The 27,488-nt window shown below is 32.1% G+C and overlaps 1 protein-coding gene across 1 annotated transcript; it reads left to right on the forward strand.

The window, feature by feature from the left end:
* The first annotated feature begins 5,289 nt into the window (after window positions 1-5,289).
* On the forward strand, window positions 5,290-25,835 carry LOC129956708 (zinc finger protein 260-like). Its single transcript, XM_056068642.1, has 4 exons — window positions 5,290-5,473; window positions 6,433-6,667; window positions 24,036-25,423; window positions 25,726-25,835. The coding sequence occupies exons 1-4, from the start codon at window positions 5,290-5,292 to the stop codon at window positions 25,833-25,835; spliced, it is 1,917 nt and encodes a 638-aa protein (XP_055924617.1).
* Window positions 25,836-27,488: the final 1,653 nt, after the last annotated feature.

The raw sequence follows: 27,488 nt of genomic DNA on the forward strand, positions 1-27,488 counted from the left end.
AACGGGACGTTAATATTACCAAACCAAACCAATCCATTGGAATCCACGTTAAATAGGATTGTTGGGATTCCTGGCGTAACCCTAATTACATGTAACCCTTTAGCGCATGCACGCTAACGACAGCAGGAAAAAATTTCCCATGATCCCATAGAATAACAAATGTAAGCGGAGATTTGAGTTTGGGTTGATGGTTGTGTGTTTTATAAAGAATGAGTGCACTTAAAATGAAATATATGTAAATATTTGTATATAATTATCTGTGCCTGTGTCCTCGTCCTGCAATTAAAAGTAATGATAAAATTGAGAATACTTGGATTAATGATTTCGATGTTTATGTGGCCTAATTCACCTTGGAATACCTCGATTCTATCTCATTTAGAAGATCCCGGAATGACAAGGTAAAAGTGAATTTTTTTTACATTTCGAAAATTTTGAATTTGGGGCCCAGAAATCCCAAAACGAATAATTGTTCGGTTCCACACAGAAAATTATAATTTAATTGTTCGTTTCAGTATCCTAAGACTACTACTTTTCGACGACTCTATAGTGAATAGCTTATAAGCCAGTTAACAGCTACGCTCCCCGAGCAGTTGCTTTTGTATCGTGGTCATGTTACTGGGCTGCGAACCACAAGGTCCCAGGTTCTATCCTCGCCCATACCAATCCGCTACAACTCTATCTCACTAAGGATTATTCTATCTCCAGAAAAATGACTTATTTCCGAAATTTTCCGTCATTCTTTGACCTTGATTTCCACCCTGTTAGAAACTTTTTCGCTCAATTTTTTTCTCACGTATATGTGAGTGTCGTTTCTGATTGTATTATTTTATTTTAATTCAAAATTTATTTATTTTATTTTCGAGAGTAATCCTTTTTTAGTTTATTGTTTAATGTAAACATCTTCACCCTTTATCTTTCCTCTGAACCTTATTTTGAGGAAATGAAACTCATCCTAAAGCTTGCGCAAAAACGCGGAGAGTTTTAGAATTCATTGGCAAACAATATATAATTTATTATTTACTAGCCGCCTTCGGTGATCAGCTGGTTCACCAATCTTAATGCTCGTCAAAATTTTAATAATTAAATATTTTATGTAACCCCTATTTTAATAGGTTCTTCATCAAAATATTTTAAAGCTACAAATTTTGATAGTCATATAATTCATTCATAATATTATAAAGGCCTTCAACCATAACGTAATATGTATCTCTCTCATTTTCTTTTAGCTCCCGTAGAATTTATGCTTTAAATTAAAGTGGAAATGGTTAAATTGCAATTAATATAAGGAAATATTTTACTGAAACGAAGCATTTTTTTTAAATATGAGTACTGAAAACCGAGTCGCTGAGTATTTAAACTAATCCTTATGGGCACTAAAGAATATCTTTCTTAATTTATGTAATATCTCAAGAAGTTTTTTACAACATTTTCTCAGAACAGATCAATTAATTAACAATGTTTAGTTTTAAATGCATGAAACTCTAAGAAAATAAACAGAATCGTTTAAAATAATCGGTCGAAAGTAGATTAAGCCTTCATAACGTCCGTATCCGTTGTCAAAAATCAGAACACAATGCGCATGCGTGAATTTTCAACGCCAGTTACGGTAACACAAATGCGTGAATTTTTCTACGCCAGCTGGGGCAACGCTATGCAGATTATAAATTTTTAATTTCCTTTATTCTGTTTTATTTTAAATCAAAAGTACTTCAGAATGAATCTGAACGATCGATTCATTAACAACGTTTAATTTTAAATGCATCAAACATTAAGAAAATAAACAGAATCGTTTGAAATAATCGGCCGAAAAATGTTAAGCCTAGCCTCATTACTGTTGGGAAAAAAAACTGAAGCCTTACTCATTTGGTGGTGGGGAAAATGAAAAGATTTTTTGGTGGGAAAGTTAGTTTTTAATTAATAGTTAAAATTCTAATTAAAAATTCAAAAAAGGAACCCCAGGTGCACATTCCCGACCTCTAAGGTATACATGTACCAAATTTGGTAGCTGTAGATCAAATGGTCTGGCCTGTAGAGCTCCAACACACACACACACACACATTGAGCTTTATATAAGTATAGATAGATAATATGTGCTTTTTCTAGTTGCCTAAAGGCACTTTTTTTGCCAGATTTTAAAATTTGGCGAAAATGAGAAACAGCATTATCGCTAAATGAATTTGTAAATGCATAGCTGCTGCTTTGTTAGGGTGATGTTTCTAAACATACGATGCAATAATTTCCCATGCATTCAGAATCTTCCTTATTTCCACTGTAAAGTAGTTTCTCTGACTAGTCTGTTTTCTCCTCCACCCCTGACCAAATCTCATTCCCAACTTTTTCTGTGACACAAAATGCAGCTCCATAAACTTTTCAGTAGTCCTGACTATATCCTTCAACCAACTCATCCAAGTCGTTGTTATCCACCTCTAGTCGCATAATCTTTGCTATAATCAAAATTTCATCGATTAAGGCTCCAGATGCTATGCTCATCCACTTGGTGTTCGAGAACACTTCTATGAGGGAATAAGGATTCTCTTCAAACAAAGATTCAATAGAGACTCATATCTAAGTCAGCCCCGCATGACGTCACAATGACGCTATATCAGTCCTTCTGCAAAACATCGCTCGTTAAAAGAGTATTTTTAGATTTTGTTTGCTCATTATGGGGGGAGGGGGGCTGTAATCTATCTGCTGCAGACATAATAACTAGAGATTGTTAGAGACGTTTTGCGCATTATACGAATCATACGTTATGAGAGATATTCATTAAAATACTCGAGGTATAACTGTGCCATTGCTGGAAAAGGAACGCCCTTTATTATGATTAAGAACGAAGATATTTCTACTTACAGATGTGAGCACTACAATGTTGCCAGCATATCTTTTGCACATTTTAAAATGTAATACTCATAATTTAGTTTTAATGAAGTAAAAAGCATCCATTATCGATATATTTAAAAAAAATTCTAAAGAAACTAAATCAACAAAAATTAGCAGAACGAAATAGCTCACTCAAGAAAGTTTTAAGGGCTGTTTGTTCCAACAGATGGCAGCTCAAAAAAGCTGCAAATTTCATTTTCAAAATATGGTTAAACTCCTCCGTTTTCAAAATTAAAGCAGAACTAATCATACATTTAAAAAATATTGTATTACAGATGTCAGCACTACAATGTTGCCAGCATATCTTTTCTACATTTTAAAATGTAATACTCATAATTTAGTTTTAATGAAGTAAAAAGCATCAATTATCGATATGTTTAAAAAAAATTCTAAAGAAACTAAATCAACAAAAATTAGCAGAATGAAATAGCTCACTCAAGAAAGTTTTAAGGGCTGTTTGTTCCAACAGATGGCAGCACAAAAAAGCTGCAAATTTCATTTTCAAAATATGGTTAAACTCCTCCGTTTTCAAAATTAAAGCAGAACTAATCATATATTTAAAAAATATTGTATAAACTAGTTCAACAAATGTTGCGAACTGGTAAGGAAGAACAAAAATAAACTTAATGAACATTTTACTGAAATGAAAATGTTACTGTTTTACAAATTCAAACACTGTTTCTTTTTGTACATAATTTAATAATTCTTAATTCTGATAGAAATGTCCCATTTTTTTCTACTTATTTGACATCAACCGAATTTGAATTATTGTAAAAAATCTGCAATAGCATAAAAATATTTATGCCATTTCTTCTTGCTACTCCATTTAATCTCTTTGCATTACCTCATTCTTATTTATTGCGTATTATATTGTTTTATTTTATGTGATTTTTATTTTTTAGAATTTAAATTTCTTTTTACTCAGATAAATTTAAAATCTTTTTTTTAGTTCTTAAAACTGTGTTTAATTATATCTTTTATGCCATGGACGCGTGTCTCACATTTTGTAAAGATTTATCAAAATATCGTGCACATTTCTTATTTAATAATTAATCTTTAAAATGTTTATATATATGAGGTAATAGTCTTTATTCAGTAATACATTTGGAAAATTGCCTAAGTATTTAATAAAAAAATTTTCTATGATGTGTTGCTAAGTTTACATACTGCATCATCACAAGTTAAGTATGTATAAATATTATATTCTTTATTGTGGAAATTAAATAGACTTTTTAATATTTGCATCAGTGGGGAAAAAATGTGATTATTTGTATAAATAAAAGGTATTCGACTCTTACTATGTAATTAAAAATTTCATATATTTATATATTCATCTGTAAAAAATGTCGTTGTGCAGCAGGTTGAAAAATGTTATTAAGGTACATTGACCCCCTCTTGGGGCTTTCAACCGCACATTTTGGAACTCAAGTTTTTCAATATACTATAGAAAAAAATATTAATTAAAAAAAGAAATATTAACCAGGGAAAGTGATTTCCCAGAACTTTCCCGCTTGCACTCTAATAAAGGTGTTATACATGAGAACTCATTGCATAGAATTGCCGTGCAATAGTTATGAAATATTAACCTTTGGCTTAAATTTAGTATTTTTTTACTGAATCTGTCGTGTCATCCATGGCGATTAATCCCTCACATATGGTTAAAATTATCCAAAAATTTAATTTGTGTTTTAGACACATTTCTCTAGGCTGATTGAAGCAAAGATTGAACACAAAACTGCACTTGTAGTAATGAAATCATTTACCAAATTTTATATATTTAAATCATTACGTCTTTGACTTATCTCTTTTACATGCTTTTGAAAGTACTGACAGACAGATATTCGATCCCTTATCGGATTTGTTTCAGAATTTGATAGGTGTCTACACAATAGATGTTAAATCTGTGTACCAAATCTTATCTGCCTAGCTCTTTTGTGTTTGTATTTATCGTGGGACTTATATTCAAACAGTCGAGCTGACTGTTTGAATATAAGTCAACAGTCAGTCAGTTTGAATTCAAAAATTCAACTTGTTCCGTATGGATTTTGCACAAAATTTGAGATAAATCTACAAACCATAAAGACCATATACGAAATTTTAACCATCTTGCCGAAAGTGTTTTTGAGTTATATTTGTCACAGACAGACAAACGGACATTTTCTAGAAATGTGTTTTTCAAACTCAAGGAAAGTTAGTCAAAATCTAAAGTTCGAATTTTTTGACGATTACTATACCTTCTCAATACTATGCATACGAGGAAACAAAAAGTAGCATGAAAAATTTAATAAATACTTGAAAAATAAAGAGGAGAAATACTGTGCAACGGCAGTGAAGAGGGTAAGTTTGAGAGCTCCAGAGAACCAATCAGAAGAGGGATACTATAGAAAAGTCATCTGGGCCAATCAGGAGATGGTAAAGTTGCTGGAGAGGAGCCAAATGGAGCTGGAAAAGGGAAGCAAGACGAAAATAAGGAAAATCGAGGAAAAGGAAGAAATTATGGATACGTCAAATAGATTCGAGTTACTAAATCAAATTCAGGAAAACCAAGAAAAAATCATAAACAGACCAGCAGCCATAAATTTGAAACTAACAAGTAATTACAACATAATTTTACAGGAAATCCATAGAAAATTCCCCCAAACCGAAAATAAGCTGATAAGAAACATGATAGCAATTAACCCAGCAACAGAAAATGAAAGATCCCAAATCATCGAATTCCTAATAGAAAAGAAAGAAGAATTTGTACTATCTGAAAATCAAGATGAAAGACCAATAAAAGTCATCCTGAAAGGCCTCCCAATTAATACAGAAAAAGAAGAAATTATAAAAGAATTAGAAGAAAGAAATTACAAGGTAATCAGAATATCCCAGCTAAGAAACTTCAAGTTGCAATCCCTCTACCCAATATTCCTCCTAGAAATAAAGAAGACCGAAATTGCCCGAAAAATATTTAACGAAAAATCCCTTCTTCATCTCAGAATCAAAATAGAAAGCTACAGAAGAAAAACGACTGCTACCATGTGCTACAACTGTGCTGGCTTCTTCCATGCAGCAAGAAATTGCAGAATGACACCGAAATGCATCAGATGTGGTGGTACCCACGCAACCAGGGACTGTAACATCACTGTAAAAATCAAAGATACAGTGTGTGTAAACTGCAACGAAACTGGACACACAGCTGCCTGGAAAGGATGCTCCAAATTCCCCAAACTTACAACATCCAACGGAAGAATCTCATACGCAGAAATAACCAAGAAAAACCAAGCAAAACAAGACCCAAAACCCATCTCCCCACCCAGCAAACAGAACACGGAGCCTACTTTGACGGCTAATGAAGAAATCCCATCACTCCAAGAAACCATGCAAATAATAAGAGAACTTAAAGAAATACTTCAGAAATTCCCCAAATTAATGGAAGCAGTTAAACTCGCAAGGAAAACTAATGATAAAGAAGAGAAAAAGCTGATTATTCTAAATGCGTTGATCGGCTAAGTCCCTTCAGAAGACAAGACATTCCACAGCAATAACCCAGCTCTTTGATTGGTCCCCCAGGTACAATAGTTTATCCGGTTCAGGACCCTCTTCAAGACCAAGTGCTCCATGCTTCGCCCTCTCCTACTCCCTTGACCGTCTGCTTTGCTATTGGCTGTAACTTCACACCCACTCTCCCTCATCTGCCATGCGAGTCTTCCTCCGTCGACTCTGCTTCATTTCCTCTTCTACCTTGCCAGGCTTCAGTTCTCACTTGCAACGGGAGAGGACGGTCCTTCGGACCGCTCCTCTCCAAGTAAAAGTCAATGCCATTTCAGAATGGCGTTTTCTCCACTTCACGCCATTTACAGGAGATAGCTTCTGTTGGAAGCGGGCTCTCCTTAACCTCCTCCATCTTTCGAAGCAAGACAAAGCTTTCTCAAAAAAAAAAAAAAAAACTAAAATTAGTTTGGGAGGCTTGACATGTATTTAAATCTAGCGAATTACATATTCATTCTGGAAATTTTGAAGAATTAGTCTTTAAATGCGTTATAATCAAATGCATGTTGTGTATAACAAGTTTGTTGAGACTCTACCTGAATTTCATTTCATTCAGTCGTTTCTCCGCTAATAAGATTCAAAGATGTGGGATCGTAATGTGAAATAATTCACTCGTTATTAATCTGACTCCATTTTATTATCTATCTAAATTACAATTCTATTTACATGCTATATTTATATTTAGTTGCCATATACAAAAACATACATTGGTTTCGCGCGCAGTTAATTCTGATTTTAGAGTTGTAAAAGCAAGTTATAGCTCTAGTATGATTAAAGTTAAAATTAGTTTTTAGCCAAAGGCGCTCGTAACATCCTCCCACCTTTTGATTTTTAAATTAGGAGGTTACAAAATCAAAATTAACAAAATATTGCATTCAAAATATTTAGAAATCAAAACATGAAATGCACATATTTGAAAAGTACATAATAAAGTTTAAAAGTTAGTTAAAACGTGAAGGTTTAACCACTCTTCTTCCACTTCTAGTTTTTGTTTCATAGTTGTTATTTTCCGAGCTTGGGATTTCGATTTCTTCATACGAAGCAACCGGTTCGTTTTTTCTCGCACCCACAGGATCGTCATTGTCTAATTCCAAGGGGTATAAACGTTGCACTGGACGCACAAGTTCCCCACTCGCTGTTTTTAGCTTCACTACTCGGATGCAGCCATCTTTCCCAGGAAACACTTCGATTACCAATCCCAAAGGCCAGTCTAGTCGCTTTTTGATATCACTTTCAATTATAACAATATCTCCCACTTGCACTTGTCTAGATTCCTTTCCTTTTGGCTTCTTCTGGATTAACAAGCTTAGATATTCTTTTCGAAATCTTTTCCTCAAGTCCTCTCGTAATTTTTGTTGATACTGATATCGTTTGGAGATATTTACTTTATCCAAAGTATCCAAATCGGGAACTCCTACCTTTGTAGTCTCTTGAATGAACATTGAGGGAGTCAGTGGAATTAAATCATTCGGATCTTCCGATAGATAATTCAAAGGTCTAGAATTGATGTTGGCTTCTACGTCACAAAGAATAGTGAACATTTCTTCGTAATGAAGCGATGCCTTTCCTAAAACTCTTCTTAAAAGCTTCTTCACCATCTTAATCATGCTCTCAAAAAATCCGCCCCACCAAGCAGCTGTTGGGGGGTTAAATTTCCACTGAATTCTTAAGACGGAGGCGTCATTGACAATCTTGTCCCAATCAAGAGAACCCATCAAATTATTTGTTCCAGTAAAATTTGTTCCGTTATCGCTGTATATAGTCCTAGGTCGCCCTCGTCTTGCGACGAATCTTCTAAAACCTAGAAGGAATCCATTAGTTGAAAGACTCTGTATTAATTCCAAATGAATGGCCCTATATACAGCGCAAGTAAAAAGCAAGATCCAGGCCTTTTTCCCATCCTTTAAATGAAGCGGCCCTGCTAAATCCACTCCAGTGACTTCGAATATCAAGGCTTCCCGTACACGATCTTCCGGTAGGGGCGCAGGAATTGATTCAATTTTCTTGCTCGTATATCTTTTGCATCTTATACACCTTGAGAGCACTTTCTGGACAGTTTTTCGGCCCTGCAGAATCCAAAATTTTTGACGGATATCTGTTAGGACAACTTGAACTCCAGCATGGGAAGAGATCAAATGATGTTCGAAAATCAATCTCTCCACTAATGGGTGCTTACAAGGCAATACTAGAGGGTATCTAAAATTTTCTTCATCATCTCGTCTAGTAATTTTAGTTTTCAATCTAATTAGTCCATCAGAATCATTAAACACACAGAGTGATTTAAGTTTTGATCTTGCATCTTCGTTATTAAAGGTTTCTTGTTGCACGATTTGTATCACCTTTCTTTCGGCGGCATCTAGTTCTGCAACAGTTAAAAGATCTTTCATCTTGTTAATTGGATTTCGGCAATTTTGTACAAATCGTAGCATCCATGCTATCATTCGCACAATTTTGGAATATCTTGAGAACTTGTACAAATACCAGGATTTATTCAGATCTGTAGAGTTGACTAAAGTTACGACCCTCTTTTTCCTTTCCCGGAAAACCTCTTCAAAATTGTATTCAGAGTCTGTCGCTGGCCATTCTTCTTCTGGAAGTTTCAACCACTGTGGACCCTCCCACCATCTCGATTTCAAAAATCCTTGGATTGAACAACCACGGGAAGGGAGATCAGCAGGATTGCAAGTGCCTGGGAGATGCTTCCAAGCATCCTTTGAAGAAAGACTTCTTATTTCTTCTACTCTGTTATTCACGAACGTACCCCAATGATCTTCTTTTTGAATCCAATGAAGAGCAACAGAAGAATCTGTCCAATAAAAAGTAGGTACGTCTCTCAAAGACATAGAATTTTTAATATCTGAAGTTAACCTAGCTCCAATGCAGCATGCTAGTAATTCTAGACGAGGTATTGTAATAACCTTTAAAGGTGCTACTCTACTTTTTGCCTCTATAAAATATATTTTGACTTCCTCTCCCAAGGTATTTCTCAAAAATACGACAGTACTGTATGCAACTTTGCTGGCATCACAAAAGGTATGAAGACTTAGTCCTTCGGTGCAGCCATTGATCTTTACACATCTAGGGATCTTAACTTCAGACAGCAATTTCAAATCAACAATCAAAGTTTTGAATTTTTTCTGAATGTCATCTGGTAGAATTTCATCCCACCCTAAGTTTCTTTTCCAAATATTTTGCACTAAGAGTTTTAAACATATTGTCACAGGACATAAAAATCCAAGTGGATCAAATATCTTTTGAGACGTTGACAGAATATTTCTTTTACTGCAAACATCAAAATTAAATTCTGTATTTTGTAAATCACAGAAAAAGAAATCTTCATTTGTATTCCATAACAGTCCAAGTACTGAGGTTGGAACAGTTGGCTCGTCCCGACTTAGGTCCCTTGTATATTCCCAACCTCGAAGATCAAAACAAGCCTTGGAAAGCAACAGCTTTGCTTCTTGAATGAATCGGGTAAGATCATCTTCATTGCGCACGGATGTCACACAGTTATCTACATAAAAGGAATTCTTCAATATTTCGGAGGTTTCAGGAAAGCACTGTTTACTTTCCTCTAGATGATTCATCAAAACCGCTGCCAAGAGGAAAGGACTACAAGTGAGGCCAAAAACAAGACGGCGGTGACGAAGTATCTCAAATTTTCTTGTTTCGTAATCTTTCCACCAAAGAAATCGCAAAACATCTTGATCCTCTTTTGCAATTGAGATTTGAAGAAAGGCTTTTTTAATATCAGAAATTACCCCAATGTTATTTTGTCTGAATTTTCTTAAAATGGGTGGAATTTGCTCTATTAAATTTGGTCCCTTTTCCAGACAGTCATTTAAGGACGGAACTTTCTTAACTCGACAAGAAGCGTCAAACACTGGACGTACTTTGGTTGATGAGTTTTCCTTAAAAACACCTCGGTGCGGCAAATAATAACTTGGATTTCCCTCCTCCATTTTGGGCACTTTCTCTATTATATTTTCCTCAAGCCATTCTTCAAAAACAGCCTCATATTCTGCATATTTCTTTTCATCTTTTAACTTTTGTGAAGTACGGATACAACGTTGTTCAGCTGTGGATCTATTGTCTTGTAGAATTTCTTTTGCTTCTATCCAAGGTAGCTTAACTATGTATCTGCCATTTTCATCTCTATCCACTGTTTTCATAAAATGATCCATTGCGTTTCTTTTCATTTCTTCTTTAGATTTAGTTTCAACTGGATCCATAATACCTAAAGTTTCTAATTTCCAAAGATCAGAGATAGAGCTATTTTGTATTAGCATTGAAGTCACCAGTTGAGCGGAAGTATTTTCCTCTTTTCCTCCAAAAACTTTACCCATGATCAGCCAGCCTAATTTTGTTTCATATGCTACTAATCCACATTTCAGAGCATATATATTTCCTGAGAATAACTGTCCGCAAAAGTCAGCTCCTATCAGCAATTCAATGTTCGGACAATCTTTGCCTTGATCAGAGAGTATTATATTCTTTTTCTTCAACTCCTTTTGCCAATTTCCTTTGTGGATCCGAGGTATTTTTCCGCATATAATTGGTTGATCGAGGACTTGCATATCGTAAGTGAATCCCGAATTCAAATTCTGAAGGGTTATTTCATATAGTCCATGATCTTGTTTTTCTAACGTAGATCCACCAAATACCGAATGTATGATATTTTTAACTTCAATGGGCCTCAGATTCATTTCTTTAATTGTTTTCTCTAATAAGTATGATCGCTGCGAACCACTGTCAATAAGAGCTCGTACTCTGCGTGTTTTTCCTTCTGCTTTAATATTAACTTGCAATGTTTGAAGGAGAACTTCTTCAGCAGCACACTGATTGGATAAATTGACATTTAGATTCTCTTCCACCTCAGCTGTTTTGACTTTTGGTTTGTTTGTTGGCAGATCTGGACACATCAAAGTCCAATGCCTCTTATTACAAAGCAGGCACTGTACATTTGACTTGCAAATTCTTGACCTATGGCCAGGCTTTAAACAAGTGAAGCAGCATTTTTTATTTTTCAAAATCTTTTGTTTCTTTTCAAAATCAAATTTTTTGGCATTGTAACATTCTTTGCTTTCGTGAGGGTTTTCACAAAAAACGCAGATGGTATTATGTTTTCTTTTTTCTGTACCTCCTGAAAACAAATCTGTAGCAGTAGCCACAGAATCAGAATTCCTCTCATTACACACCTTAGGTGCAAATCCTGATTTCGCTAAGCGAATTCTTTCCTCACCTTCTATTTCTGTTTTCAGAAAGAGTAATAAGTTTTTCAGTTTTTCTGAATAAGCATTGCTTTCCGGGTCATGATTTGCTATTATAATTGGATTACGCAGCCATACCCTGAATATATCTTCAGGTATGCAGGATTCCACCAGGGGGAAAAGCATTGCTGAATACTTGTCTGATGTTAAACCAATTGATTCTAGAGCTCTTAAGTAAGTTTCTAATTTATCATAAATTTGCGACGTGCTTAATTTCCTTTTAGCTTCTGAAGCATTTATTATAACTAATTTTAGTAGCTCACGAACGTAGTATTCAATAAGCAACTCATCCTTTCCGAAACGCGATTTTAAACTTTCTATTGCCTTGCAATAATTCGCATTTGTTGGAGGATAACTGTCTATAATTTCCCGAGCTCTAGTTCCTTCACTTACACATTGGATCAAATATTGAAATTTGTCTTCATTTTCTAATTTATCATCATCATGAATACGCTTAAATTGACTCCAGAAAGCCAGCCAATTCTTAATTTCACCGTTAAATTTAACGAGTTCTATTTTAGGTAACTTAAGTTTTCGTTTAATTCTAGGAGAAACAGAACCAACGCTTTCCTTTTCAGCGTAAGAAAGTTTAGTCAAATATATGTCCACATTTACTTTCGCTTCAATCATTTTTGTGCTGTATTCTTCGATTTTCATATACTCATCTTCATACTTTTCGGTATCAGAATTTTCCAGAAGAAAACTACATATTTCATTATCTAATTTGGCCAAATCCGAATAAATTCGTTCCAAATTGCCGAAAAGTGATTTAATCTCTTTTTCCTGAGGTTCATCGACCTTTAATCTTTCAATTAAAACATTATACGTTTTCGTAAAGTTAGATCTAATAGGTGATCGCTTCTTAACGGACATCTCCATTTTCATTTCACTACTTAATTCTTATTGCAAATAAAAACAGACGTACCGTATTTTTAGCAATCACGTCCGGGTTCACCACAATGTTGAGACTCTACCTGAATTTCATTTCATTCAGTCGTTTCTCCGCTAATAAGATTCAAAGATGTGGGATCGTAATGTGAAATAATCCACTCGTTATTAATCTGACTCCATTTTATTATCTATCTAAATTACAATTCTATTTACATGCTATATTTATATTTAGTTGCCATATACAAAAACATACATTGGTTTCGCGCGCAGTTAATTCTGATTTTAGAGTTGTAAAAGCAAGTTATAGCTCTAGTATGATTAAAGTTAAAATTAGTTTTTAGCCAAAGGCGCTCGTAACAAAGTTAGTGTTATGTATGACGCGTTAATATTTACAATATTCAAATCATAGATTGTTTCAGGAAATTTAAGAACTATTAGTATTATGATTTAACGCGAATACTTTCTTCTTTGGGAAAAAAAAAGCTTGGGAATTTTTTTTTATGTTGTTGAAAATATGCTTTTTATTTTTACTGGCATTAAATATTTTGAAAGCATGCCAAATGTTTCAGAAAAACTGCATCTTTAAATAGGAAGGCTTTTAATTTTAATTCAATGCTATATAACGCTAGAAAAAATATATAGTTCTGACTCTCTTGTGTGTTCGTCCTCCTAAGTAAAATGGGCACACTCGGTGAATAAAATCTTTTTAATAATGTTCAGAAGCATTGGAAATAAACGAAGCTGAGGGAACGTGGGCATTTTTTCTTTTTACACATTTACGAGCTGGAAGTTTCTTTTAATTTGATGATGCCTCCACAACTGTGGAAAAGCGGGTAAAAGTAGGCTGACCCTCTTCAATTTATGTCCGAGAGAAATGAGGTGTCTATATCACTCTCACTTCAACTCCCATTGGACAAATAGCACTAACCGTTGCCAACTGTTCAGGACAGGGTTAAGAAAAATATTTAGGAATAAAGATTAAGAACACAATTTTAAAGGATAAGAGCAAATATTAAGAACAAAAATTTAAACTATAAGAACAAAGGGCAATGCGAATTGTTGAAAAATAGCTAAAACTGAAACTGCTTTAGAAGAGGTAAGAGTCTTATTATTTTACCAGATTTGTTGTATTTATTATTTTCTTATAAATATCTTTTTTAACTATTTCTAAGATCTGGAAACATAAATTAATAATAAATGCTCATGATAAAATAGAAATGTGCATTTAATGTATTTGAATATCGTGAACATTTTAATTATGAATATCATTTCAATTTGAATTCGATATCGAAGCAGTTATAAAATACTCGTATATACGCCGTGAAAATTTCTTGTCTAATATAACAATTTTAACAGTAGGAAATAATAAGATTTTACTCTTTCCTACACGATCATTAAAACAATTACTGCAATTTTGGTATAAATTGATGAAACATTTATTCATTAATCGTACATTTGATACATATTAACTCTTTCTCTTTTTAATAAGTTAAATTCCATGAATCTTTTAAAACGGTTATTTTAGTGATAAGTTTAATAACCAGAGCAGAACAGATTGTTAATATGATAATAATGAACTTACATTGGCATGAAATATTGTGTTTGGTAATTATATCATTTAAAACTTTATAAGTGAAAGCTTTATTAACTTATATTAAATTTAAGTTTTAAATTTTAAGCTTTAAAATTATGTTTGCCATTTGTTAAATTTATAACTTACAAATTTTTTCGGTGTTAAAATTATCACCAAAATAACACGTTAATTCTTTTTATTAGTTTTCGTCAGGTAATGATAGCAGTAGTTTATTTTAAACATTCTATTTTATTTTAAATCTTCTTGAATTGATAGCTCTATGGTGCTCATCTTTCCTTAAATCCTTATCAGATTTCATACTGGAAGTTAGGAAAAACTTCTAAGATGTTGAAACCGAAGCCAGATTATTGATAATAAAAAATAAAAAGAAATTAGAAAAAGGAAGAGAAAGTACCACTTTGATGAAAAGAAAGGAGAAGCTTGCTTCGACGAAAAACAATCTTTCATAATTAATATTCATAATGTAAGAATATGTGATATTCTTATTTCAGAAATTTCTCAAAGGAACACTATATATAACAGTATTTAAAATAATTTTCAAATCTTTTTTGACGGCAACTTAGAAGAAAACGCTTTTGACATTTGCATAACGAACTTAATGACAAAAATACAAAAATATCATTTCAAAGATGAAGTACAGCATTTTATTAAATATGGAAAAAGCGAAAAAAATTTCAAACCCACCTGATATCCATAAATTGATTGTGGATGGCCTACAAACATTTCCTAACGTAGAAACAATTTTAAGAATTTTCCTCTCCATGCCAATTTGCAATGCAAGACGAGAATGATCATTTTCAGTTTTAAAACGCGTCAAGAACTATTTACGAAATACAGTGAGTCAACCGCATTTAAATGAGATTTTATCATTATTCCTTAAAAATGAGGTAATGCAAAAATTAGATTATGAAAAACTTATCGCCAAAATCTTCAAATTAAAAGCAAGAAAAGTGGTATTTTTAATTTTTTATGGCTTTCAATACTTGTTTTTCTGAATTTGTAGAAATTTTCTTTTCTTTATTTTTGACGTCTATTTCTTTTATTACTATTTATCATTTTAATACTACTTAATATATATTTTGTCCTTCCTAGAAAAATATAATTTCTTATTATTATTTTGCATTATAATTTTAATACAAGCCTATAGTGTGTGTGTGTTGTGATTTTCTAAGGAACTGCCACATTTTAAATACACTATTTTTAATTTCCACAAACAGAGCTACACTACAAAATTTACAAACACTTATTATTACAGACACACGTAGAAAATTAGGTTAAAGAAAACAGTATGGTGGAGAGATTCCACGGTTTCCAGCCGAAAGCATTCGGCGTTAGTGCAAGGGGTGCGCATAGGTAAAAAGTCGACATCAGGATGCAGGTCTGCCGTTCAACTGCTTGTCTTCTGTAAAACTCCACAAGGGGGCGTTCTCTGCTCAAGGGGAAAAAAGAGGTGCTACAAGCCTAATTTTACTTTCTGTATCAGAAAATATATGAATAAACTGAATTAGAATATCAGTGCATTTTGTGATATATTTTTGATTCGTTATATTATTTTGGAGCAAAATACATTTTTTTTATAACTTATATCATAACTTTTTAAGAACAGGACTTTTAAGAAGGAAATGTTTTTAATGGTTTGTTTTGTAGAGCTACAACTAGATAATATTTTTAAGAACTATTTTAAAATTTCTCAAAGTATTATTTTTAAAAAATCTTAAAAGAGATAATTTTATATATTTTCTTTTATTATTATTTACTTTGTCAGTAGAAAGTATCACTCAAGCCTTCAGTCAAAGAATGTTGGCACTGTTTATACCAATTCAAAGCTTTGAAGAAATGTAAATCAGAATATTTTTTCCTATTTAGTGATTCGGGATGCGCGAAGGGATAGAACATGGGACCTTGTGGTTAGCAGTCGAGTAACTAAACCATTTTACCAAAACAGCTGTTCGGGTAGAAGCGCTGTTACTGGCTTATATGCTATTCACCACACCTAATAGTTGTTGAATAAAATGTTCGTTTTATCCTTTCATGTCAATTTTTTTTTATATAAAAAGGAGAAACTTTTTTCATCTATTTGTTATACACATATAATGTAGGAATTGTTAAAAAGTAAGCGCAAAGTTAAAATTAAAAGCTAAAATAAGTTTAATTCATATTATAAATAGAATTTACCTAGAAGGGAGCCTCAAAATAATTTAGCGACTGTGACCTCATGTTGTCGAAATCCGCCACTGACTAGAATGGAGACAGATATCAATAGTATAAGAAAGATTTGAAGGTGATTTGTACAGGGTTGCATCAGTCCTTGAGGCTGTTATCTGTGATTTAGTGGGAAAATTCCACTGAGATTTCACAGTGTATTAGGATTAAGTAGTCTTTGTTTTTCCACAGCTACATAAATTTCTGCAAGAATTCCAGCAAGTGTAAAACTAGTAGAATGTTAAGAATTTACTGAGTTGACTGTAGAGATAGGATGATTCTCTGTCAGAAGAGACAATTTCTTTCCTTTCCGTTATGACTCTAAACATGAACTGTTAAATTATTATTGCATTTCATGTTTACTCAATAATTTAGTTGATAGTGAAGATTGCGGTCTGGGTGAAATGGCTTGAAGACACTTGTTGTCTTTTATGTGGTTTATTGGTAACATCAGCAACAAAAGGCACATGACGCCATAGTGTAGTAGGCCTAGAGAACTACACATAAAATTTCTCGAGAGACAGAGAGCCGAGATCACACTCCCCCTAGTACAGGAGTCAAGTTCGCTTCTGCTGGAAAAAAAGTATACTAAACAACAGGGAGACCACGTGATACATGATTGACATCTAGCTCCGCCCAGGAAGATCACGTGGTTAACTGAATTCTTAACATGAACGGACGTTCCAGACATCAGTCCATGTTTGGAGTGGGAAGGAACAAAGTTCACAATCGTAGTAAAGACAGAAAAAAAAAATCACTAAATAAATGTTGTTTGAATGCTTTGTCCATTATTAGTGAGAATAGTGTGCAAGAAATTATCTTAGACAAATAAAGTAAATATATGGGAGTATGTTAGATAAACCAGGTCAAACGTTCAAATAAGAGCTCTAAAGAATACCTCTGCTCACTTCGAGTATCAGAACCCACGAAAAATCAAGTGGGATTGTGCAGAAAATTCAGTTCATATTATTAATGACGTATGATGGATATATAAGTAATGTTATATAAATATTTTGGGTATCTTTAGTCAAAATGAAAAAATAGCCAAAAATCTGTTTTATTTTTTTTTAATATGAAAAGTGTCTATGAAACTTAAATTGATCATCAATTCTTACTTCAAGGCAAAAAAATGAAATTTATATTGTAGTGAAAGCTTATAAGCCAGTTAACAGCTACACTACCTGAGTAAATGCTTTTGTATCGTGGTCCTGTTACTGGGCTGCGAACCACAAGGTCCCAGGTCCTATCCTCGCTCATCGCAAATCCGCCACATTAGTGATCTCGGACGATGATCCTTCAACCTTCGTACAACTGTTGTGGCGCCAACCACCCACAGCAAACAAAAGTCGTCAGATTCATTTGACGCAGCAACCCAAAGTCGTCAGACTCACTTGACGCAGCAACAGCATCAGCAACCACTCATCTACACACGCTCGCCATAACGCTTGGCGCTACTCAAATGGATACAGGCGCATTAGAATCAACAGCTAATACATCACCACTGAACAGCCATATCGTTCGTCTCACCTCCGACTCACTGGAGGGAGAGTCTGCAGTGAAAGCTTATAAGCCAGTTAACAGCTACGCTACCTGAGCAATTGCTTTTGTATCGTGGTCATGTTACTGGGCTGCGAACCACAAGCTCGCAGGTTCTATCCTCGCTGATACTAATTCGACACAATATCTACATATATATAAATCTCCACATTGTATTGTACAATGTTGCTAGTATTTTTTAATTTAGCTTTTGTTTAAATTAATGAAAAAATTACTATCAGTGTTTGGAACAAAATGGTCTTAAATTTAATGAGATTGCAAGATAAATTAAATTTACGGTTTATATTATGTTTATATGTTGAAAAAACAATTAGTAGTTCAGAAACAGTAAAGTTATCATATGACTGAAGTTGAATAATGTATAAATTCGTCTAGACAAAAAGCAATTTCGGGAATATCTTTCTGAACAACTTACAATATCTCCAACTGTCAAAATTTGAAAAAAAATCTGAATATTCTAATTAGAATACCTAGAGTCTTGAGTCTTGGTTGATAAAACCCAGAGAATTATTTTTTAAGTTCAAAGAATGCAAAATTTATAAATTTATGAAATGATGATTAATGAAGAACGCAGAAGGTCTTGAGTACAAACAAGTGTAAACATTTCTGTTTTGATAATGTCTTGAAGAAGACAGCATTAGTTAGATAATAGCAGAATTTTAATGTTAACAATCAAAAAATAAATATTTTATTTAATATTCAGATACAGAGGACTGAACAAAGAATTTTTTTTTTTGATGATAATAAAAATAAATCAAACAATCACAATATATATAGTCAATTTCAGTTATATTTATTTGCTTATTGGTAAATAAAGTAAGGTAAAACTTTTCTTTTTTTTTAATTTATTTTTAAATAATGAAATGCCTCTAACAGGAAGTCTAGTAAAAGATCGTATTTTTAAATAGAAAATTTTATATTAGTATTAAGAAAATTAAGTTTCATAAAAAAAACTATTATAATTTTTTTAAATTTTGTAATCTTAATTATGGAAGATTTGCACTGTACCTTCGCGCAATTTGAATGTTGACTGTTCATGAATGATACACATATTTCGTATAAAGATATCAACTCTAAAATGGTCACAAATATTGTCATTCTCCTTCAAATTTATCAGAATTATTTTGTATATATCTTCAAGATAATAACTGTTTGCTCGTTCGAATTCTTTTTTAAATATATTACTTTCAAGAAATTTTTATTATGAAATGTTAATGTACTCTTCCATACAATAAATAACCTTTAGGATACAATAAATAACCTTTATTTTAATGTTGTTTAAATTGATTGCATAATTATTCGTTTGGTTTAAATAATTATTTCTGTGAAAATTCACTCATTTTTAGTCACAATTTTGACTGATTTTAGATTATACTATTAACAGCTTGCAACTTTTTAAAAATTGTTTTAAATATACAGATTCAATCAATTACGTATAAAATTGCTAAATATTCTGATAATTTACCATAAATAAAAAATGTGTAACAATTTAATAACCAAAAAAATTTTTTTTTAACTCAGCAGCAAAATCCAAATACAACAGTTTAGAAAATACACATGGAAACGTTACAGATATACCGATTCTCAATGAAACTTCAGAAGACATGCAGAATCGTCGATGACATATGGCCTTTACATCACGAGAATTGATCCCATTGAACAATTTCTTTTTTCAGAAATAAAATGTCAGTCAAAAATTTTAAAAATTAATAAATTAATTAAAAATTTAATTTAATTTTACATCATTTCATATCAATACAAAAATTAGTGTTTCTATTGCAGAAAACTGAGAAAATTTATAAATCCCCTGCTTTATAATCAATAAAATCAGTGAAACAATTCCAAGAAAAGCTGAAACATTTTCATGGAATCATCGTTAGACATCGGTACAATTTATCCATTGTGCATAGACAGAGCCGGCCTTCTGTACGAAGGGGCCGGGGGGCCATTTGGGACCCGCTCATGATCCTAGATTACAGTTGACAGCTTTCTCCAGTTGTTATAGCCAGCTATAAACAGTGTAGGTTAGTCATTTCCTCTTCTTTTGGAAAACAACAAAACAAAGAATGGCGTCTTTGAATAAATTAACCAGCTGCGAAGTTGAGTTTCATTATTTGGTATTTTTTTTATAGTAGTATGTAGTGGGAAATGATCTATCTTCAGCATTTTTAGCAAACACTCCTTTGTGTGTACAGGTCCAATTTTAACACAAAACATTCTAAATTTATCAGTTATAATACTTGGCCATAAACCAGGAACATTTATACTTTCTTCATCATATTTGTTATTGTCATTTTCGTCATTATTTTCTGATTCAGTCACATTTGTATAAACACACGATTCTTCAACAAATTTCACCGTTTCAACATTTTCATTGCTAGACTGTGCACTTTGCGCAGAACATTCTTCCGCAATTGAAGTTTGAATTGTAATTTCTGAAATCGAAGCAATTTCTTTACCAGAATTAACTTCGAAACCAAGAAAACAGATCTAGTTGTGACTTGTTGAAATTTAGTTTTTCTTCTTTTTCCTTTTCTGATAATTTTCTTTTTAGACACTCAGAGGGATATTTCTTTGGCGTGTACATGGTTATATCTAACAGTATTAAACAGTTTATAGAATGAATGATCAAATTATTATATGCTATACTATAAGCTATTACCTAGTAGAATAGGTAAGTGATCGTAAATCGACTTTCCTTATATTACCAATATTTTGCACACTTGCACAAGACTATAATATATACTATAAACTTCGTACATTTCAAAATCCGTCGGCATCTCTATTTAAACTTCTTCCTTAATTCTTTTCATTCCGGTCATGACCGGTGAAGCAGTAATGCAATGTGCATTGCTAGGAGATAATCGTTTAATTTATCTTCGTTTTACTTTTTGCTTGAGCAACTTAATATAAACAAACATACATTGATACACGCATAAAAAATATCACATTAGATGTAGAGATGCATAATCCAAGATTTTTTGAATAACAAATAATTTTGCTATTGTTATTTTTAAATATGCGTTCCAAATATCTGTTATTTCAATCATATTATTAAGTAAAAATTATTACTTAATATTAAATATAAAATTTATTAATTTTAATTAATACTTAATTTATTAATTTAAGTAACGCGTGATTGAGTTAATTTATCTATTTCAGCTTACTTCTTAAATTTGATTTTTTTAAAAACTATTTATTTAATTTCTTTATTGGAGTAAACCATTTTCTGAAACATTTGAATTAAATATATATGTCATTTCTTTAAAATGTTTACTTTAGTTCTCTATTCTACCAATAAATGGCGCCAGCAGTAAACAGAATATATGCAATCACCATCATGTCACAAGCAATTAAAAATGATCTTTATGGAATAGTGCATCGTCAAATGCAAATATCGGAAAGTCAAGGTCACTCCCATGAAGTGGAGCGATGACTTCGCACTTTTCATTAAAGTCACCGCTCCGATAAATTTCAGTGATATGCAATTCAATGATACGATAATTCCAAGAATAACCGGTTAATTAACTTTTCAACAAATTCACAGATTTCTCCTTTTCTGTTTTGTTCGAGAGCTTCCATTGGACAGATCGTATCGATTGTTATTTTCTATCGTGATCCAAGACCTGTAATTGGAATATCACCAGTAAGATCGTATTAAGGATTTGAATCACACCCCTCTTTGAAAAGTATTGATCACTGGTATTTGTGACTTTTTGATATTGGTTACGTAATAACCGCTCGTAATCTAATTAGATGTAGGAGATGTCCCTAATTAGATGTAGAAAAATTAAATAGCTGATGATTTACAAGTTCATTTGAACCTAGCTTCAGCCTCGACTTCTGGCCGCCGCTTGCGCCCAGAAGTCATGTCGCTCTGTCTTAACATGTCTGAAAGGGATTCCTTTATTCATAAATAAACTTTCTCCCCCTTTTTATATGTATCACTGCGATCATCGTCTAATAACGTAGTCAATCGACGTTCAGCCAATCACGTGGAAACAAACTTGTATATTTTCAGTACGTGTAAACGCTAATATTGTTCAAAACACTATTTTAATTCTTAATTATGGTGGGGCCCCCTCAGGCGCAGAGCCCCGGTGCATAACACACACCGCACCTCCCAGATGGCCGGGGCTTTGCAAAGATGCTTCTTATTTACAAAATCTACTAAGAAACAAAATGAAACATGAATTTTGAATATAAACAGTATGGAATGTATAGCGGCAAAAGCTGTTATTCTAAAATAAAGCATGTTATCTGACTAGGGATGACGAATATTTTCAGAGCGGTTATTAACCGCTCTGAACCAATATCCAATATTAAACCAATATCAAAAAGTCACAAATACAAGTGATCAATACTTTTCAAAGAGGTGTGTGATTCAAATCCTTCATACGATCTTACTGATGATATTTCGATTACAAGTTTTGGATCACGATAGAAACTAACAATCGATACGATATCACTGAAATTTGCCGGAGCGGTGACGATACGATCTGTCCAATGGAAGCTCTCGAAAGAAATCTGTGATTGGATTGAAAAGTGAACGGACCGATTATTGGAATTATCGTATCGTATCACTGAATTGCATATTACTGAAATTTATCGCAGCGGTGATCTCACCGGAAAGTGAGAAGCTTCACTGGAAAGTGCGAAGTCACCGATATTCGTATTTGATGATGCACTATTCCATACAGATCATTTTTTATTGCTCGTGACATGATTGACTTTGATTACATGTACTCTGCTTACTGCTGGCGCCATCTATTGGTAGAATATAGGACTAAAGTAAACATTTTAAAGAAATGACATATATTTTTAACTCATCTTTTCAAGAAAATGGTTCACTCTAATAAATAAATTAAATAAATAGTTTTGAGAAAAAAAATAAAATTTAAGAAGTAAGCTGAAACAGATAAATTAATTCATTCACACGTTAATTAAATTAGTAAATTAAGTATTAATTACAATTAATAAATTTTATATTCAATATTAAGTAATAATTTTTAATTAATAATATGATTGAAATAACAGATATTTGGAACGCATATTTAAAAATAACAATAGCAATATTATTTGTTATTCAAAAAATCGTGGATTATGCATCTCTATATCTGACATGATTAAAAATACATATCAATGATCGGCTATTGGCGATCATTCAGTGATCTGTCGTTTAGCAACTGGTATGGTTCAAATATTGCATTGTGCTGTATATTTACGCAATTAGTCTAAAAATGAAATTTGATGAAATAATCTTGTTTTGAATGAATGTAATATCATAGATGGTGCCAGATGAATTAAATAAATAAATTTAAAAATAAAAATAAATTTAACTATTTCTCTGCCAATAAGTAGCTGTTAGTTTCAGATTTCCTTGACCATAACGGTATAGGAAAAAAAATAAAAAAGGTGACGTCGCCGACGGTAGCTTCTAGGTGGGTAAAGGAGGAAACAACTGGGAGGTTTGATAAATGAACTTTATATATGTTACCAAGACATTTTTATTTTCTGTGTGATAAAAAAAAATCAAAGGGTGCTCATAATTTTCCAGTCCGTTAAAAAAAAAAAAAGCGGATATGTATTTCCATTTAATAGGCATTAATATTACATTGGAAGCTACCAAATAATTTGAACACATTCTTGATATCCATTCGCGTGCAATCATTTCTTTAATTACAGTTTGCATGAGTTAAATATATAAGCTGTAAAAAAATGAATTCTAACGTTTCTTCAGGTACGGAAGAAACAGAATTCAAATGTGTTGTATGTGATAAAATTTTTAACTCAAGATATAGTTTAACATACCATTATGAGAACCACACTCCAAGGATACGATTTTATGTGTGCGATATATGTAATAAAGGTTTTTATTTTCAAGGTCGTTTAAATCTTCACATGAAAGTACATAATTCAAAAAACAAGTCATTTGTTTGCAATGTTTGTGGGAAGAATTATAAAGATGAAGGAGTTTATAAGCGTCATTGTAATCTGCATTCAAAAGATAACACTTCTACTTTTTCATGTGAAGAGTGCGGAAAAACTTTTACTGAAAAACTAATTTTTGAAGTGCACCAATTTACTCATGCAGCTAAAACATCTTACAGATGTGAAGTATGCGCTAAGATATTTTTTGAAGAGCATGCCTACTTGAGTCATAAGGATGGCCATAAGCTTGTTATATTCAAATGCAATATGTGCCCAAAGGAATTTGATTCCTCTACAACGCTGAAAAGACATGAAGAAAGCCATAGACCCCGAACATGTAGTTTATGTTCAGAAGTATTTCATGATGTAGATACATATTTTAATCATTGGATTGCTCATGAAAATGCAAACACTCCTGTCACTCCATCAAAACAAAACACTTGTGGCTATTGCCATGAAGAATTCAAAACACAAGATGAGTTGAATGATCATGTAAAAGTTCAGCATAAATATTGGTGTTCTGTATGCTCTATAGACTTTCAAACTGTTACTTCATATAAAAAACACATTGATATACATACAAAAGAAGGCCCTCTTGAACAAGAGAAGACTGAATCTATTAAATTCACTTGTAACATTTGTAATAAGGAATATAAAACTGAATCTAAATTTGAAAAGCATATGACTGTGCATGATCCCAATAAACCATTTGGTTGTGAAATTTGTGGCAAATTTTTTGATGATGAAAACTTTTTGAAAACTCATCAAGCTATCCATGTACAAAAAGATCTTCAAAAATGTGACATTTGTGGTAAAGAGTTTAAAGAGATGTTGTTTTATAACATACACCGACTGACTCATTTTGAACAAAAACCCATTCGTTGTGATATCTGTGAAGATGTATTCACTGAAAAAATTGCCTATATTAGACATAGAAGAAATCATAAAAATAGAGAGGAAAAAGAAGCAAAGCGATTTCTAACTATGCGAGAAATGTTGAAGCAGAAATTAGAAGAAAGTGAAAAATCACCTGAAGATGAAGGAACTGAAGCTGAAATCATTTTGAGTAACATTAATGATGAGACTGGTGAAAGTCAAAGTAACACTAGTGCATGTAGTTCAACTCTTGATCCCAGTAAACTCTTTCATTGTGATTTTTGTGGTAAACTTTTTGAAGATGAGCAAGTGATGAAAAACCATCGGGATGGTCATGTTAAAAAGAAACACCAAGTTTGTGATATCTGTGGGGATATATTTACTGAAAATTATTTGTTTTTGAGACATAGGAACAGTCACAGGAGAAGAGAAGATAGGGAATCCAAAAAGGGCAAAATGAAAAGAAAACTAGAAGAAAGTGAACTGTCTTCTGAAAATGTATCTGAAGATTGTGAAAGTAATAGTAATGAAAATGGTAACATTCAAATTAAAATTGAGAAAGTCGTATCTATTGGTATCAAAAAGAAAACAAATTTTTGTGATCTTTGTGGGAAAGTTTTTGATGATGAAGATGCAATGAAGAGTCATCGGAATGAACATGCACAAAATAAGTTAATTGTTTGTGACACATGTGGGAAAGAATTTAAAGAAACACTTTTCTATGAGATACATAGATTAACTCATCTTGAACAAAAACCTTTTCGTTGTGATATATGTGGAGATATATTTACTGAGGAATACTTATTTAGTCGACATAGGAGTCTACATAAAAATAGAGAGCAAAAACAAGCAAAATGTATTTTTAATATGAGAGAAATGTTAAAACAAAAATTAGAAGAGAGTCAGTAATTTAAAGATAAAGAAATTTGAAATATAATTTAATTGCACAAATAATATTCATTATTAAATTATTATTACTCTTTCATGTTTTAGTGTTTTCCATTGACACAGCAATAGCCAAGATGAATGTAAAACTTGTCAAATGCAGTAATTTATGTCTGAAAACAGAGAGGTGGGGAATGTTGCTACCCTTACAACAATAGATTTCTGTGCTGTTAACACTTTCATGGGTGTTGTGATTAAAACAAAAAAAGACTTTTTTGCACCTACATTTATGTATGATCACATCTGTAAAGCTAATAGAAAAGTATCTGTTTGTTTTGTGAATCTTTAAATTCCTTTTTTTTTTTTATGTCTAATTGTTGATTAGAGGTTCTTTCAAAAAAAAGTTTAAGAATAGATATATGGTATGCATTGTTTAATTCCCTAAATGCAGTTTTTATAAATGTGTATTCATGTTATATTCTTTGAACTGCATTTAATAATTATGTTTTTGCTTTAATAGATTATCATGATGCATTTTTAATTAATTATTCTCTGCATAACTTATTTGCACATTTTTTTTTATTTATGCATCTTTATTTTGCAAAATATTACAAAACTCATTTTTCTTCCTTCTTATTTATGCATGTGATTAAGTAATATGTTGGAATTTAAACAATTATCTATAAGTCATTTTTTTTTATTGTTGTTCATATCTTTAACATTGATCTCAATTTATTATCTTATAAATTATTATACATCTGGATTTGCTCTATTTTTGCTTGAATGAATTTTTGAACTATCTATTGATAAATATGTATTTATTTTAAAATCCATTCTCATGAAAATTTTATCTTCAATGATAATAATAATTCTAAATACACTATATTAGTGGAAGTATTTTTAAAATTTTTGTCATAAAATTATGGAATGTGCAGATTTGAATATATAGGAAAAGTGTGTTGGTATATAATTGAACCTAGTTAACTATTATCCAAATGAATTTACTAACAATTAATATATTTAAACTGAATTTAACTTTAAAAATCATTTATCAGTATTGCGAAGTATGAAACTATATATAAAGTTTAATTTCAGTTAGCTCTTTCAATGATATTGGAAACATATTTTGTCATTCACTGGCAATGCATTTGCAAAAAACTATCTGAATGTTGACAGCCTGGGTTGCATCTACCTAAAACATTTGGCTTAACCTAAAAATAAAATAATGTCTGGTTGCAGAAGTTAAATTGTTTTTAACCATCTCTCACCAAAAGTGACAATTCGGATACTATTGTGTTCATACAGATTGGTAATGCTTTTGGATAGTTAACACAATTTTAATAGGATTGGTGAGAAAATAACATACTGTTCTTATTCAGCATTCTGCGACTTCAATATGGAATTTGAACGTTTTACTGTAAATTTTATTGGTTTTCTTTATTTGTGACTGCTTTCAGGTAACAAAACCCTTTTTTTCTTTTCTTTTTCCCCTATTTTACTTGGTTACTGTAAAGCCTAGCAGTATGTATATCCTTGTTTTTTTTTTTTTTTTAATTTGTTTCACACATGATGAAAAATGTTATTCAAAATTGATACAGAGTTAGACCCAAAGTAAGGGTAAGTTTCAAAACAATTCCAATCAATTCATTTGTATTTACATAATTTTTTTATAACATAATTATTCAAAAAATTTAAAATTCTTGTTGTTGTTAAATTTTGTATAAAAATTGCATTATTGTTGTTAAAGATATTTTACATAATCATTAACTTTCATTTAATTAAAAAACTATATTTAGAAGTTTTTATTAGATGATAATTTCTTTGAAGATGTCCAAGATGTTTTTTGGCAATACATTTCAGATATCTGTAAT

This window comes from Argiope bruennichi, chromosome 11, assembly GCF_947563725.1.
Source record: "Argiope bruennichi chromosome 11, qqArgBrue1.1, whole genome shotgun sequence".
NCBI lineage: Eukaryota > Metazoa > Arthropoda > Arachnida > Araneae > Araneidae > Argiope > Argiope bruennichi.

Coding starts and splice junctions, on each gene's coding strand:
- LOC129956708 (XM_056068642.1), top strand. CDS start 5,290: ATGGTAAAGTTGCTGGAGAGGAGCCAAATGGAGCTGGAAAAGGGAAGC. Junction 6,668..24,035: donor TTCGGACCGCTCCTCTCCAA/GTAAAAGTCAAT, acceptor AACATCTTACAG/ATGTGAAGTATGCGCTAAGA. Junction 25,424..25,725: donor GTTAATTGTTTGTGACACAT/GTGGGAAAGAAT, acceptor TTCATGTTTTAG/TGTTTTCCATTGACACAGCA.